The sequence below is a fragment of the Dromiciops gliroides genome, chromosome 2, assembly GCF_019393635.1.
Source record: "Dromiciops gliroides isolate mDroGli1 chromosome 2, mDroGli1.pri, whole genome shotgun sequence".
NCBI lineage: Eukaryota > Metazoa > Chordata > Mammalia > Microbiotheria > Microbiotheriidae > Dromiciops > Dromiciops gliroides.
In genome coordinates, this window is record NC_057862.1 from 340,933,728 (window position 1) to 340,948,159 (window position 14,432).

Below are 14,432 nucleotides of genomic sequence, written 5' to 3' on the forward strand. Positions count from 1 at the left end.
TCATTGTTCAGTCATTTCAGTTGTGTCTGATTCATCATGACCCCATTGGGGTTTTCTTGGTAAAGAGACTGGAATGGTTTTGGCATTTCCTTCTCCAACGCATTTTACAGATGAGGAAACTGAGGCCAACAGGGTTAAGTGACTTGTCTAGGGTCACACAGCTAGTAAGTGCCTGAGGCTGGATTTGAACTCGGGTCTTTCTGACTACAGGGCCCCAAAATTCCATACACTGTGCCACCTCAGGTCCAGACAGTGTTTTGTAAGAAAGCTCTCTGTAAATCTCTAAACTCTCTGGAAACAGAAATTTTTCATGTGAGTTATTTTGTGAGGAGGGTGGAAAGATAGGTTAGCACCTCACTTTACTTCCTTCTCATCTGTGCCCTCCAATAATAGGCTGAAGTTAAACAGTAAGAGAAATCAACTGGTGCGAGAACTAGAAGAGATGACAAGGCTAGTCGCAAGTCTCCATGTGCAGCTGAAAAGGTGAGTATTTGGTGATGGCCTGGTTGGCCTTCCACAATTTTAACCCAGGCATCAGAAAACTCTCACGCCCTAAGCCTGCTCCCAGACCCTGTAGCTTTGCAGGAAGGGCCTAGAGCTGCAGAGTCTCTCAATGCGATTCATAGACTTTTCTGATATCTTTTTTGCAGCCTCTCCAGCAGCATGCAGTCCCTGTCCTCTGGCAGTAGCCCTGGCTCACTCACCTCCAGCCGGGGTTCCCTGGCAGCTTCTAGCGTGGACTCTTCCACTTCGGCCAGCTTGACTGATCTTTACTATGATCCGCTGGACCAGCTGGATTCTGAGCTCCAGAGCAAAGTGGAATTCCTGCTAATGGAGGGGGCTACTGGCTTCCGGCCCTCGGGCTACATCACCACCATCCATGAGAATGAAGTGGTCAAGACTCAGAAAGCTGAGGCAGCCAGCCGCCTTCAGGCACTCCGTTCTCTGTCTGGCACTCCCAAGTCCATGACTTCACTCTCCCCTCGATCCTCTCTTTCCTCCCCATCCCCACCCTGTTCCCCTCTGGTCATCGATCCGCTCTTAGCGGGAGATGCTTTCCTGAGCCCCTTGGACTTTGAAGATCCAGAGCTGAATGTAAACTTTTCTGAGCTCACCCTTGGTAGCAGCACTGGAAATGGTTACCGGCTAGAGGAAACTGGAGTGGAAGACAAGCAGCTTTGTCAAGGTAGAGCTTTCCTTATAGGCTTCCGCATCTAGACCCTGGTCATTCTGAAGAGGGACAGGAAAGGGAACCTCACTGCTCCAGGACTTGGCTGAAGTGCATATGTTCCAAAATGTCCTTGGTCCCCTGGTCTTCTCAGACCTCCTTATGATCTTTTCTGCAAACTCAGCTAGAGTCACTGGGAAACTGGGCAAAGTACTGCCTCTCAAAGATGGAAGATGTTCTTCCTCCTCCTTCTCTTCTGCCATGAGCTAAAGTAGAGTTGCATCTAAGCATGCCATCCTAATGAGGCCTATCTGGGCTGTGGGAACCTGGGGATGTGGAGAAACTCTTAGCCTGATAGGCTTTACACCACTTTGTCCCTAGTTACTTAGACACCTGTAGCGTCCATAAGTGGCCCATATACACTGCCACACATAGAGCCTCTAAGATAGGAGCCGAGAGTCTGGCTGCCCCAAGCCTTCCTTTTGGCTGAGCATGGCAGTCTGTAGTCACTGCATAGGCACTGAAATAAGTGGGCTGATCTCAGCCTCTTTTGTGTCATGGACTCCTTGGGCAGTCTGATGGAATCTATGGTTTCCTTCTCAGAACCTGTTTTTAAATGCATAAAATAGAATATAGAGGCTTACAAAAGAAACAAGTAATATAAAAATAAAGATGTGGATTTTTTTCCTATCCAAGTTCCTAAACACCCTAAAATCTATCCAAAAACCCTATGAGCATCTGTGACCCCCGGGTTAAGAATTCCTGATTGGCATATTCTCAAGGAATGTGTTTCTCAGGCCTTTGGAACCTGTCCAGCTAACCCCAGCCACTGAGCTTAGACATCAGAAACGAAGAAAGGATGTCTGTCAGTCCATAAACACTTACTGAACTCCTTCAAGGTGCCTCTAGTCCTGTGCGAGGGGCTTAGGATCTAGGTAAAGAGTAGACAGTGGTCTCTGCCCTGAGGGAATTTATCTCCCCAGAAATTATCTACAGAAGAATCTGGCTGCTCATAGGATAGGACCTGAAGCAACCAGAGCTTATCCAAAAAGCAAATACAACCCCAGGGACATCTGGCAAATGTAAATCCAATTAGCACTGGGCCCAAATGAATCTACTTCACATGGCAGCATTATATGGTGTGAGGAGAAGCAGGAGAGGGAGGAAAGGCTACACCAGTAATAGGGAGCCCTGGTGGGTGAATTCCTGGCATTTAATCAGAGCAATAGGCAGGAACATCATGGCTACCCACCAGCCCTGTGTCTGAAGCAGCTAGATGGATGTGAGCAGAATATACCCCTTACTGCTTAAAGCAAAGAATCTTAAGATAAATAAAAAGCAAGTACTTCTTTAATACAGCGGGTGGTAAACTGAAGGAAATGTTTTTACCCTGTGAGGTGGTCCAGACTGCAGATACAAAGAGGTTAAAGCAGGATCTAAACAAATCTCTGGATATAAATTCTGTAATGCAAAGATTCTTAACTTGGGGTTTGTGAACTCGGTTGTCTTTTTTTTTTTTTTTAATATACATATTTTGAAAGCTGTGCTCCAATAGAATTGCTTTGTAATCTTGTGCATTTTATTTCATGCATTTAAGAACATTATTCTGAGGAGTACATGGGCTTCTATAAAAGGGACTCCTGCTATGATGGAATTACTCAGTTAAGTTAGAAATGTCCAGGACACGTTCGATGAAGTCAGCATCGTGAGAGGCAGCTCTGTTGTTGATCCACAAACTTCTTTGGCGTCACTGTCAGTCAGAATGCAGGGCTTAACGAACCATTGGTCTGAGTGCAGCTTTTCTTGTGTTCTTGTGAATGTTCTTATGGGAGGTCCCCTGTCAGTGGCATTGGGGCTGGTGGCAGGATCTAGGCACTCAACTGCTAAGCAGGTTAAATGATTAGTACCGCTGTTCAGTCAGCAGACAGAGTAATCTCCCTAAGTGGTTTAGAGGAGAAGGGGAAGATCTGTCTGGCTTTATAATGCCTGCTCTGATCCCTCTAGTATGACTGGTTGTGGGAGACTTAGGCCTCAGAATTATACTCACCATACATAGGGTGAGAGGGAGTAAAAATAAGCGAAACCTATACAATGTCCTCAGGGCAGCTAGAGGGTACAGTGAATGGAGCACGGGCCTGGAGTCAGGAAGACCTCTTCCCGAGTTCAAATCTTGTCTCAGTCACTTACTAGCTGCGTGACCCTGGGCAAAGCACTTGACCCTGTTTGCCTTACTTTCCTTATCTTTAAAATGAGCTGGAGAAGGAAATGGCGAACCATTCCAGTATCTTTGCCAAGAAAACCTCAAATGGGGTCACAGAGTCAGACACTATTGAAATAACTGAACAACAAAAATACACTGTCTTCATGGACAATAGCTTTGGAAAGATGTCTCTTAGTACCATCCAACAGGCCTTCCCCTTCTCCCACTTGCCTTCCTAGCAGGCATAGTGATTGATGACAATATTGTTCTTCCTCCCCTCTCTGCCAGACACACGTTGTCATCCTGGACTAGTGGTAAGACTGCTAGATAGATGCAGCTGGTGTTCAGCATTCATTCTAATTACTAGGCCTAGGTCAAGAAGTCTAGAGACTGTGTCCCAAGTGACCTGGTGGGTGGGAACCTTAAAGAATCAGGGAAGAGGGGCAGCTAGGTGGCACAGTGGATAGAGCACTGGCCCTGGAGTCAGGAGTACCTGAGTTCAAATCCGGCCTCAGACACTTAACACTTACTAGCTGTGTGACCCTGGGCAAGTCACTTAACCCCGACTGCCTCACTATTTAAAAAAAAAAAAGAATCAGGGAAGAAAAGGGGCTAGATTAGTCAATAGAATAGGCCCAATGGATCAGTTAGGGAGATTAAACCCATGCCTTTCCACTTTTTGCTATCCCCAAGAATCTGATTGCTGCTGCTCTACTGTAAGGTGTTAGGACATGTATAAAGAAGTAATTCTTTAACCTTAATTCTTTATATTCTTTAACCAATAGGATCTTAGGGATGGGTGAGCTAGGGAAATTCAATTAAGGTTCTATTCTGTGCAAAGCATTATTCTAGTTACCAGCATACAAAGACAAAAATGAGAAATAGGCCATGCCTTTTTTGTTTTTAAGGGAAAGGAAAATGGGAAAGGGTGGTAGGGGTGGGGTGGGGGGAGAATAGGAATCCCCTCCCATACCACCTCTACCTCGGCACTGCTGTAATAAGTACCAAAGTTTTTGCCTCAATGTTTCACATTTATTTAGTACTTTAAAATACAGAAAGCACTTTATTCACATCGATCATGTGAGGTAGGCAGTACAAATGTTACCTCCATTTTACAGATAAAGAAGCATGAGGAAGAATGGGGTGGTGGATAGTTTCCCTCAAAATGTGGAACACCTAGGTTCAAATCTTCAGTCATATAATAAAGATGTGACGTTTGGCAAATCAGTTAACCTTTCAGTACCCATGGCAACTTTCTCTGACCTTTAAATTGCCCAGGAGGTATTGGCTTACATTGATAGAGGGAGCTGCCTCTTTGGAGAATTCCTGCCAGGACCAGCCCCTAACTGTATAGGTAAGGAAATGCAGGCTCAGCCCTGTGCAGGATCTTGAAGCTAGACTTGGTCAAAGCCGGGATTCAAATACAAATCTCTGTTAACCCTAAACCCAAATCTCTTGCTCTTATATCACTTCTGTCTCTCAGAGGTCACATAGGGATTATTTTTAATTTATTTGACTCTCTTGAGGAAAAGTGGGGGAAGGGCAGGTCACTTGGGGATACATGTTGCCTATATATGATATTTCCTTAACCTAAGCTGCTTGAGGGCAGGGACTATAACTTTTTTTGTTTTGTTTTGTTTTTTTTTTAATGAGGCAATTGGGGTTAAGTGACTTGCCCAGGGTCACACAGCTAGTAAGTGTTAAGTGTCTGAGGCCAGATTTGAACTCAGGTACTCCTGACTCCAGGGCCGGTGCTCTATCCACTGCGCCACCTAGCTGCCCCAAATAGTAATTTATTTTTTAATTTTTAAAAAAATTTTTTTGTGGGACAATGAGGGTTAAGTGACTTGCCCAAGGTCACACAGCTAATAACTGTCAAGTGTCTGAGGCTGGATTTGAACTCAGGTCCTCCTGAATTCAGGGCCAGTGCTTTATCCACTGCACCACCTAGCTGCCCCCAGGGACTATAACTTTTTTGTCTTTTTACATTCAGTGCCCAGCACAGTGTCTGACATATACTAGCCATTTAATGACTGCTGATTGATTGATTGATTGATTGATTGATTGACTGACTGACTCCTTTCCTCTTCCTCCTTAATCAGGTTCGAATGTGGCCAGAGGACCAGTCCTGAAAGTAGCCTGTGTATCAGCAGCTGTGTCAGATGAGTCGGTGGCAGGAGACAGTGGTGTGTACGAGGCTTCTGGACAGAGGTAACATTCTGTGTCCTTGCTGTCCTTCTGCCTCAGGTTGTTAAGCAGGAGGGTAGGGACCATGAGCTTGCAATCATCAGGGGATGATGACATGCATTGTTAGGGTTTTTAACAATGGCGATGATGATGGTGCAGAGATTCAGCCCTTCTCCTGGTCTACAGCTCAGAAGCTCTAGGTCAAGAGCTATGTTTGGAAGTGGGCTAAAGGCTTTGAAAATGAGGGGAAATGTTAGCTCTTTGAGGCAACTCAAACATCTGGGAGCAGTTTTTTGTTTTGTTTTGTTTTGTTTTGTTTTGGTGAGGCAATTGGGGTTAAGTGACTTGCCCAGGGTCACACAGCTAGTAAGTGTGTAAAGGTCTGAGGCCAGATTTGAACTCAGGTCCTCCTGAATCCAGGGCCGGTACTCTATCCACTGCACCACCTAGCTGCCCCTGGGAGCAGTTTTAAATGTCCCAGGGCAAAAAATTCAAGGGAAGAAGAAGCCTCTGTTCTGTGAATTTCTTTCACAGATGAGCACTTCATTAAAGCCTAATGTTTGGCTTCCCTAGGAATAGGGGCTCCAGGTGATATTATGGGCAAACCTTAAAGAAGAAGGCACAGGGAAAGTGGATTCCCTTTGATAGGTGAACACAAAATTTCCTTGTTACATTAATTTATTAACTATTTAATTGAGATCTTTTGGCTCTACATAATCTTTATTTCCACATATATTCAGGGAGAGAGAGAGAGAGAGAGAGAGAGAGAGAGAGAAGGCCATCCCTGCAATAAATAATAAGAGAGAGGGTAGAAAGAAAGGGAAAGCAAGGTAATTCAGCAAAACATAACAACTCATCAAATGTAACTGATAGTATGAGCAATATTCCACACCAATGGTTCGCCACCTCTAGAATGAAGGGAGGAAGGTTGATTTTCTCATCTCTTCTTCAGGACTAAGCTTGGTCATTATAATTACAGTGTTCATTTTTTAAAAAAATTTACAAGTTACATTTGATTTTATATACATATTTTTGATGCTTTTTATTGTTATATCACAGCCATTTCTAGAATGACCTTCCCATCCCTCTCAAACTTGAGCCCTTTCTTGTAACAAAGACATCACCTTTTGTTAAGCAAAGAACATGGAATGTTGTAAGCAGGTCTGACAGTGAGGTCAATATTCTGCCTTAGTATGTTCCCACCTCTCTGAAGAGGAGGGGTGTTGTGTTTCATTCCACATCCTCTCAGATCATGGTTGGTTTCAGCCATTGTGCCAGATGCTCTACTTCTACTTATGTCACTCCCCATCAGTTCATGCATTGCTTTCCCTGTTTCTCTGAATTCCTTATATTCATCATTTCTTGCTGTACCATAGTATTCCATTATATTCAAATACCACAAATGTTTTTCAACCATTCCCTATTTTGGGTTCATTTAGAAATGCATGGAGCTGTTCTCATATTTCCTGATGGGAGCTGCTTTAAACCTCAATTTTTTTTTCTACTTTGTTGCTTTTCAGACTGGGCACTTCAGAAGCTACTGTGTTTGACAGCGATGAGTTGGAAGCCATAGGAGCTGCCAGAGTTCAGATTGCTCTGAAGTAAGGACTGGGAAATGGTGTAAAAGAATAGGGAAACTGGGTTTTGAGACACCTATTAATTGCCCATACCCTCCATACCTTACATTTGTACTTTTCACATTCATTTCATGGGATTCTCACAACCCCCTTATGAGGGAGGTAGGACAGATATGATTATCTCCTTTTGACAGAGGAAGCAGACACAGAGAGACTGAGTGACTTGCCCAAGGTTGCATAGGAAGTAAAGGCCAGAGCCAAAACTCAAACTCAGATCTCAAACTTCCAATCTTGTATTCTTTCCATCGTGCTAGCTGTATTCCCTTTATGTTACCCATGTAAAAGTTTGACATATCCTCAAATCTTTGGAGCTTTTATCATAGCCTTACTGATGGTTTTAGGAACCCAGTTGACACCTATATTATTGGAGAACTTTTCTTTATAGTTGATTCCAGAATGCTCTTACCCTCATGGGGCCCAAATCTCTCTGCTTTCAAAGGCATGTAAGCTCAGCTTTGCAGAATTGCCTTGTCAAAGCTACTGAAGACACACGTAGGTAACTCCCTGAGTATGCTTTCTGAAATCTTCCACCTTATTCTTCAACTTGCATACCTCTCAACCATAAGAGAATTAGTTTGTAATGAACACCTTGACCTGGGAACATACCCATAGTTCAAGGATGGGCTTATCTACTAAGCTGTTGCTGCAGATGGAATCTTGCCAGCAGAGGGAGCTCTCAGATTATTCTCACTGCCTTTCCCTGAGGATTCCCATGGTAGAGAAGAAGCAGATTAACCCAACTCAATCTAGCAGCATCTCCCACCAAGTAGAAGTGTGTACATTTATACTTATATATATACATGTAGGTGTGCATACCTACCTACTTTGTGCCTACCTCCAAAAACAATTTGTGGTAACGAAATGAAAGAGCTACAATGGTTTAATTTAAATTGATTTTTCTGGCAGCTAAGGCAAAAAGGATATATTTCATTTTATTGTTCTTATTGTTTGATAAGAGGAAGCAAACTAATTCTTCTCAGGGTAAAAAGCTTCTTTCTTACCTTGAAGTTACAGAATCATTGAACTTTAAAAGGTCTGAAAGGTAGTGCCTTTGAGCAAGATTCTTCCCTGCTCTTCCGCCCCAAGGAAACCCTGCGCTCCCACTTTGGAGACCTGGTCTAACCCCTTAAGACTAAGTCTCACAGAGTTTAAATGACATTTTCCAAAGCAAGTCAATTGCAGAGGCAGCAGGAGAACTGAGTTTCCTGATTCTGGACTATTGCTCCGTCTGCTACACTAGGTTGAATGGATTCATTGATTGGGGACCATATAATGGACTTTGGGTACCATAATGGAAAATGTCCTTCAGCTACAGGTTTGGCAAAAAGATACAGAAACATTCTTCAAAGAAGACATTTCTTATAGAAGGATATATCAACTACTCTATAAAAACCGAAGCATGACATAAATCTTAGCTTAGCAAAGACATGTCTGCAAGGAGCTAAGATAATGTGGTCCAGGTCTGTTGCTTTCTGATAATCTAACAATACAGCAAAGTGCAAGTTCAGTGAAAATTCTCCAAAATCAGTTCCTAAGCCATTAGCAACTGCATCTTCTTGCTACTAAAGAAGCATTTTGTTATTAACAGGTGCTACATGTTCCCCATTTCATTTCAGGTATGATGAGAAGAATAAGCAATTTGCGATATTAATCATCCAGCTGAGTAACTTTGCTGCTCTATTGTTGCAACAAGACCAGAAGGTGTAAGTATATTAGCTGAGGAGCCCAAGTGTCATCTTCCACCAGTATTGAAATGCTTGGTTCCCAAACACACATTTCCTTCAGTGTCAAAAGCTCCATTTGTGTCACAAGCACTTCTTACATATTTATGGCATTATACATTATTGTGCTTCAGGATTGCCATCTGATTTGATTCCCTAATATTAACTGTACATTTGCGAAAGGTCTGCCTTTGCTTTCCCCCAATAGATGTGATCCTGAAAAAATGTGTAATATTTAATCATTTAAAAATATTGTAAGTTTTGGCAAATGGAATAATTTGGGGGGGGGGGTGAGGCAATTGGGGTTAAGTGACTTGCCCAGGGTCACACAGCTAGTAAGTGTTAAGTGTCTGAGGCTGGATTTGAACTCAGGTACTCCTGACTCCAGGGCCAGTGCTCTATCCACTGCGCCATCTAGCTGCCCCCCACAGTTATAATTTTTAAAAGCACAGTTAGAATAGGGACAAGTAAAGAGAAAAGGTGCTGGCTATCTCATTCAGCCAGAGGCTAAAATTCTTTCTGTAATCACCCCCTAATTTATTTTTTGTGTAAGTTCAATTTTTTTGTATAAGAGGCTTTCTTTGAAAAATAGGACAGCCCCAATCATTCTATGTAGGCACTGTTAATTGCTGTACTTTTCTGGGAGATCTTTAGGGCTTGGGTGGGACAATTGTTTTTATTTTTAATGTAGGACTGGTTCTTCACCACCACCCCTCCACACATATTATGTCAAGTGTTTATATGGCTTAGGTTTCTAAGGAAGGAGTCTGTATTTCCTCTTTTTAAGATCTCATGGCTTAATAGTGACAATAAGATTCGTCTAAAGGACACCTGAATTCTCTTAGCCTACTCATCTTCTCCACAGTCTGATAGGCTTCAAAGAACGAGACCCATTGAATTGGGCTCTCTGTAGACCTGGACATCAGGTGCTGTCTCTTACTAGTCAAGGGCAGGAGTCCTAGGCCTTTCTGTAGAAGGGCACTTCCCTTATATTCATTTGTTCTTCCACTTTCCTCTCTCTAAACCATGTAGCAATCAGCCATTTTGGAGAGGCTGCTGTGTGCAGACACATGTATACACCCTTCCCTTAGTATGTATATATATATATTTTTTTTTAGTGAGGCAATTGGGGTTAAGTGACTTGCCCAGGGTCACACAGCTAATAAGTGTCAAGCGTCTGAGGCCGGATTTGAGCTCAGGTACGCCTGATTCCAGGGCCGGTGCTCTATCCACTGCACCACCTAGCTGCCCAATTTATTTTATATATATATATTTGCAGGGCAATGAGGGTTGAGTGACTTGCCCAAGGTCACACAGCTAGTGTCAAGTGTCTGGGGCTGGATTTGAACTCGGGTCCTCCTGAATTCAGGGCTGGTACTTTATCTACTATGCCACCTAGCTGCCCCTTTTTAAAATTTAACTTAATTTAATTTAATTTTTTGGGTATATATTGCCTCTCCTATTGGAATGTAAGCTCCTTGAAGGCAGAAAAAGTTAAACCCTTTCTTTATATTGCCAGCACTTAGCACAGTGCCTGGCACAAAACAGACAATTAATAAATGTGTATTGATTGATCAATTATAATGACATCCCATGAGTGGATCATGTGGGAGTTCCTTGATAAATAGGCCCATTTCCCAACCTTTTTACCACCTTCCTTTTTGGAAGGATTGTTTTTAAGCCCAGAGAGACTTTGCCAAGAGCCCATTCTGTTTTACACTATACACCAGATGTCCATAACTTTTCCTCCCTACTTCCTGTGAAGCAGAATAGAGAGGACCAAATGTTCTAAGTATCACTGAGAAACAGACAATTCTGTCCTTAGAATCTGATATGGGCAGCTAGGTGGCACAGTGGATAAAGCACCGGCCTTGGATTCAGGAGGACCTGAGTTCAAATCTGGCCTCAGACACTTGACACTTACTAGCTGTGTGACCCTGGGAAAGTCACTTAACCCTCATTGCCCTGCCAAAAAAAAAAAAAAAGAATCTGATGATGGGATTTCCTGGAGACTTTATGTATCCTTTTCAGTTGTTGTTCTTGTTGTTTAGTTGTGCCCAACTCTTCATGGCCCCATTTGGGGTTTTCTTGGCAAAGTTATTGGAATGATTTGCCATTTCCTTCTCCAGCTCATTTTACAGATGAGGAAACTGAGGCAAACGGGGTTAAGTGACTTACCCAGAGTCACACAGCTAGTAAGTGTCTGAGGCTGGATTTGAACTCAGGAATATGAATCTTCCTGACTCCAGGCCTGGGTGTTCTATTCACTGCACCACCTAGCTGCCTCCAACCAATACAAAAATAGAGTAAGGGGTCATATCTTCTTCCTTCTCCATTCTGTCCTTGTTAACTAGTTTTTGGGTTTTGTTTTTTTTTTTAGTGAGGCAATTGGGGTTAAGTGACTTGCCCACGGTCACACAGCTAGTAAGTGTTAAGTGTCTGAGGCCGGATTTGAACTCAGGTATTCCTGACTCCAGGGCAGGTGCTCTATCCACTGCGCCACCTAGCTGCCCTGTTAACTAGTTTTAAAAGTCTACTGACTTTTTTTTCTTCTTTTACGCTTATTTTTTTGTTTGTTTTATTGATATATTTTGTTTTCACATTCCAAACATTTACAGATTTCCCTGATTCCTGTAAGTTCTCCTGTAACAAAGTAAAGCTAATAGTACTGTCACAGCAACTATTTAGTAAAGCCTTTATGTAAAAGTCAGCCTGCCCCGGGTGCAGCCGGCACCTGATCGCTGGCAGGTGGGCGGAGCTCTGTGTCCTTGCATTTCAGCAGAGCAGTGGAGCTCAGTGATCATGGCTACCCGCCTGTGGCCCCTGTTAGGGTTCTGCATTAAGGCCGGCTTGGCTGATGGGTCCCTATACTTCCTTTATGATCAGGGGCTGCTGGGGTCGAGTTCCCAGGGTCAGGCTGCACTATGAAGGGCACAGGAGACTATCCCAGTCGCCTTCAACCATTACTCAGACTTACTTTTGAAGCACATGGGCGTCTGGCTGGAGCTCCTATCCACTCCACATTTCAACATTAACCTCCAAGAGAGCTGGAACTCAGGCATCAACAGCTTGATGTCTTCATTGTCTATTGCTCCCTCAACCATCCAGGTGTACAGTTGGTGAAGGCTGGAACTACCTGAAGGGCCAGAAGAGAAGCTCCAACTCCTCAGGCACATTGGCGGGGATGGTGGGGGTGAAAAGGGCTTGGGTTTCAGGACCTCAAAGCTGTGGGATGACACTTGTCCCCTGAGGGCAGCTTGTGACCAGGCCCTGCTCAAATAAAGGACTTTAGAACAAAAAAAACAAACAAACAAAAAAATAATATAAAATTTAACTTGTCTGTTGTTTCCCTTTAGAAATGTCCGTGTTGCTATCCTTCCTTGCTCTGAGAGCGCACCTTGCTTGTTCAGGACGAGGCGCCTGGAAGCTTCTGACAATCTTGTGTTCAATGAAATGTTCTGGGTATCCATCTCCTATCCTTCTCTACACCAGAAGACCTTAAGAGTGGATGTCTGCACTACAGATCAGAACCACATGGAAGAGTGCCTGGTGAGGCTCATTTCTCTGTCTCCAGAACTTTATCTACAAACTATTCCTTACTTGAGTTCTTAGCTATCATTTGAGAATCTCAATCTGAGAAAATAACACCTATGTATCTGGGGTAGAATGTGCTCGTTTTTTTGAGTTATTTTTATTGGCAATAATAATAATAAACATAATGCTTTAAGGTTTTCAACATATTATAGATACATAATCTTACTATCCATATCATTATAATTATATATTTATTATCTTATTCCATGCTAGGACTGTAGCCATGTGTGGCAAATAGGCTGATAGTGATTAAGTGACTTGACAAGGATGACCTTGTTAGTGAATATCTGAGCAAGGATTCAAACCAGGGTTTTCTGACCTCACCATCTATTCATCTATTAAGGCACACTGCCTCCCTCCCAGATGTATTGCATTTTATGAAAGGAACAGATAGTGGTTATCTTAAAACACTCACCCATGGTATAATTGAAGGCATGACGGTGAAAGGAGATATTTTTGCTCAGGGGTAGAGGGATGTCTTTCTAGAGTCCCTCAAATTACACAGTAAAATAAACTTGATTGTGCTGTTTTTCAATAAAGATAGCCATGGGAAGCAAGACTAATTCTCAGGATTCCAGGTCCCAGGACATAATTTCTATCTAACAGGTCACTGCTATTAGTCTTTCATACTCTAAGAAAAAGAGTACAGCCTACATTTTACTCCACAGGTAGATGGCCAGTGCAGTACCATTGTATACAGAAACAGAGGCTGATCCAGTTTTCCTTCCATGTATCCCCAGTTTTCCCATTTGACCAATCACCATCATTGAAAGACATCTGGGTCCTACTTTGATGAAAAGAGATGCAGAGTTGTACAGGACTAGCCTTGATAGAACCTGAGACCTAAACAAGCAATGACAAAGAACTCTAGAACTGAGAATCTGTGATAGGCGCATAGCCAGGCTACAAAGGTGTAAACTCACTCTTCTAACTTTTTCTAATAAAGCCCACAGACATATACCTACTATGCTCCAGAAGTGTCAGTTCATTATCTTTTTAATCAACATGTATTTGTTTAATTCCTACTGTGCTTCTGGCATTTGTGCTAAGTACCAGAGAACAGGCAAAGTCAACAATAAAATAATTTCTCTCTTCAGTATCAAATTATTGAATGAGATAATATTTGTACAGATTAGCACAGTGTCTGGCACTCGGTAGATACTGAAAAAATGTCCATTCCCTTATCTTCACCTCAAGTTTCTTCCATTTGATTAGAGGGAAACAGCTTGTACACAGAAAAAAAAAATACAAATAAGATATACACAAATAGAAAGTAATCTAGGCCATCATGAGGAAGGGAGCCCCTGGAAACTGGGCGGCCAGGATAGACCTGGTAGAAAGTTGTACCTGAGCTGAACCTTGATCTTTTACTTGAGGCTGACATGATTTGGGGATGCATTAAGTGATAGAGTCCAGAAGTAGCAAGATTAACTGCCACTGTTCAGATGCAGAGTATTGTTTTCAGCTAGGGATTCTAAGACTTACAGTTGAGTGTCCTTCCCACTTGACATTCTCTTGTTCTTGGATTCCCTCAACTCATTGTTTTTTATCTAGGAAACTGAGAGAAATGGGTGCTTTCTCTCTTCCAGGATGTCTTGGGGCTCACAGTGTACCCTTTTTCTTCTGATCAGTATAGAAATTACAATTGCTACTCTTTCTCTCCTTCTTTAGTTTGTTTCTTCTTTACCTCTGAAACAGTAACAGACATTTCCAAAGGGAAAAGAATGTATCCAGAGGAAGTAAAAGTTAGATAATTCTCCCCTGGCCCCCATTTCCCAAGATCTAAAATTCAAAGGAGGATAAAGGGAAATGTTTAAGGGAGACAAATAGAAGTAATTTTCTGTCTGCTCTCCAGAACAGCTGTGGTTTTGTTCTGAGCGGAACTCTCCAACTTTAGTGAGCAAATGAAGCTCCAAAGTCATGTG

At 42.7% G+C, this 14,432-nt stretch overlaps 1 protein-coding gene across 1 annotated transcript in view; it reads left to right on the forward strand.

The window, feature by feature from the left end:
* The window catches only part of WWC1 (WW and C2 domain containing 1), a 159,058-nt gene that overhangs the window by 122,223 nt on the left and 22,403 nt on the right, over positions 1-14,432 (forward strand). Inside the window, exons 10-15 of the mRNA XM_043988364.1 lie at positions 394-483; positions 651-1,186; positions 5,471-5,579; positions 7,076-7,156; positions 8,809-8,895; positions 12,270-12,462. Of these exons, the coding sequence (XP_043844299.1) occupies positions 394-483; positions 651-1,186; positions 5,471-5,579; positions 7,076-7,156; positions 8,809-8,895; positions 12,270-12,462 (1,096 nt within the window). The remainder of the gene's footprint in view (positions 1-393; positions 484-650; positions 1,187-5,470; positions 5,580-7,075; positions 7,157-8,808; positions 8,896-12,269; positions 12,463-14,432) is intronic.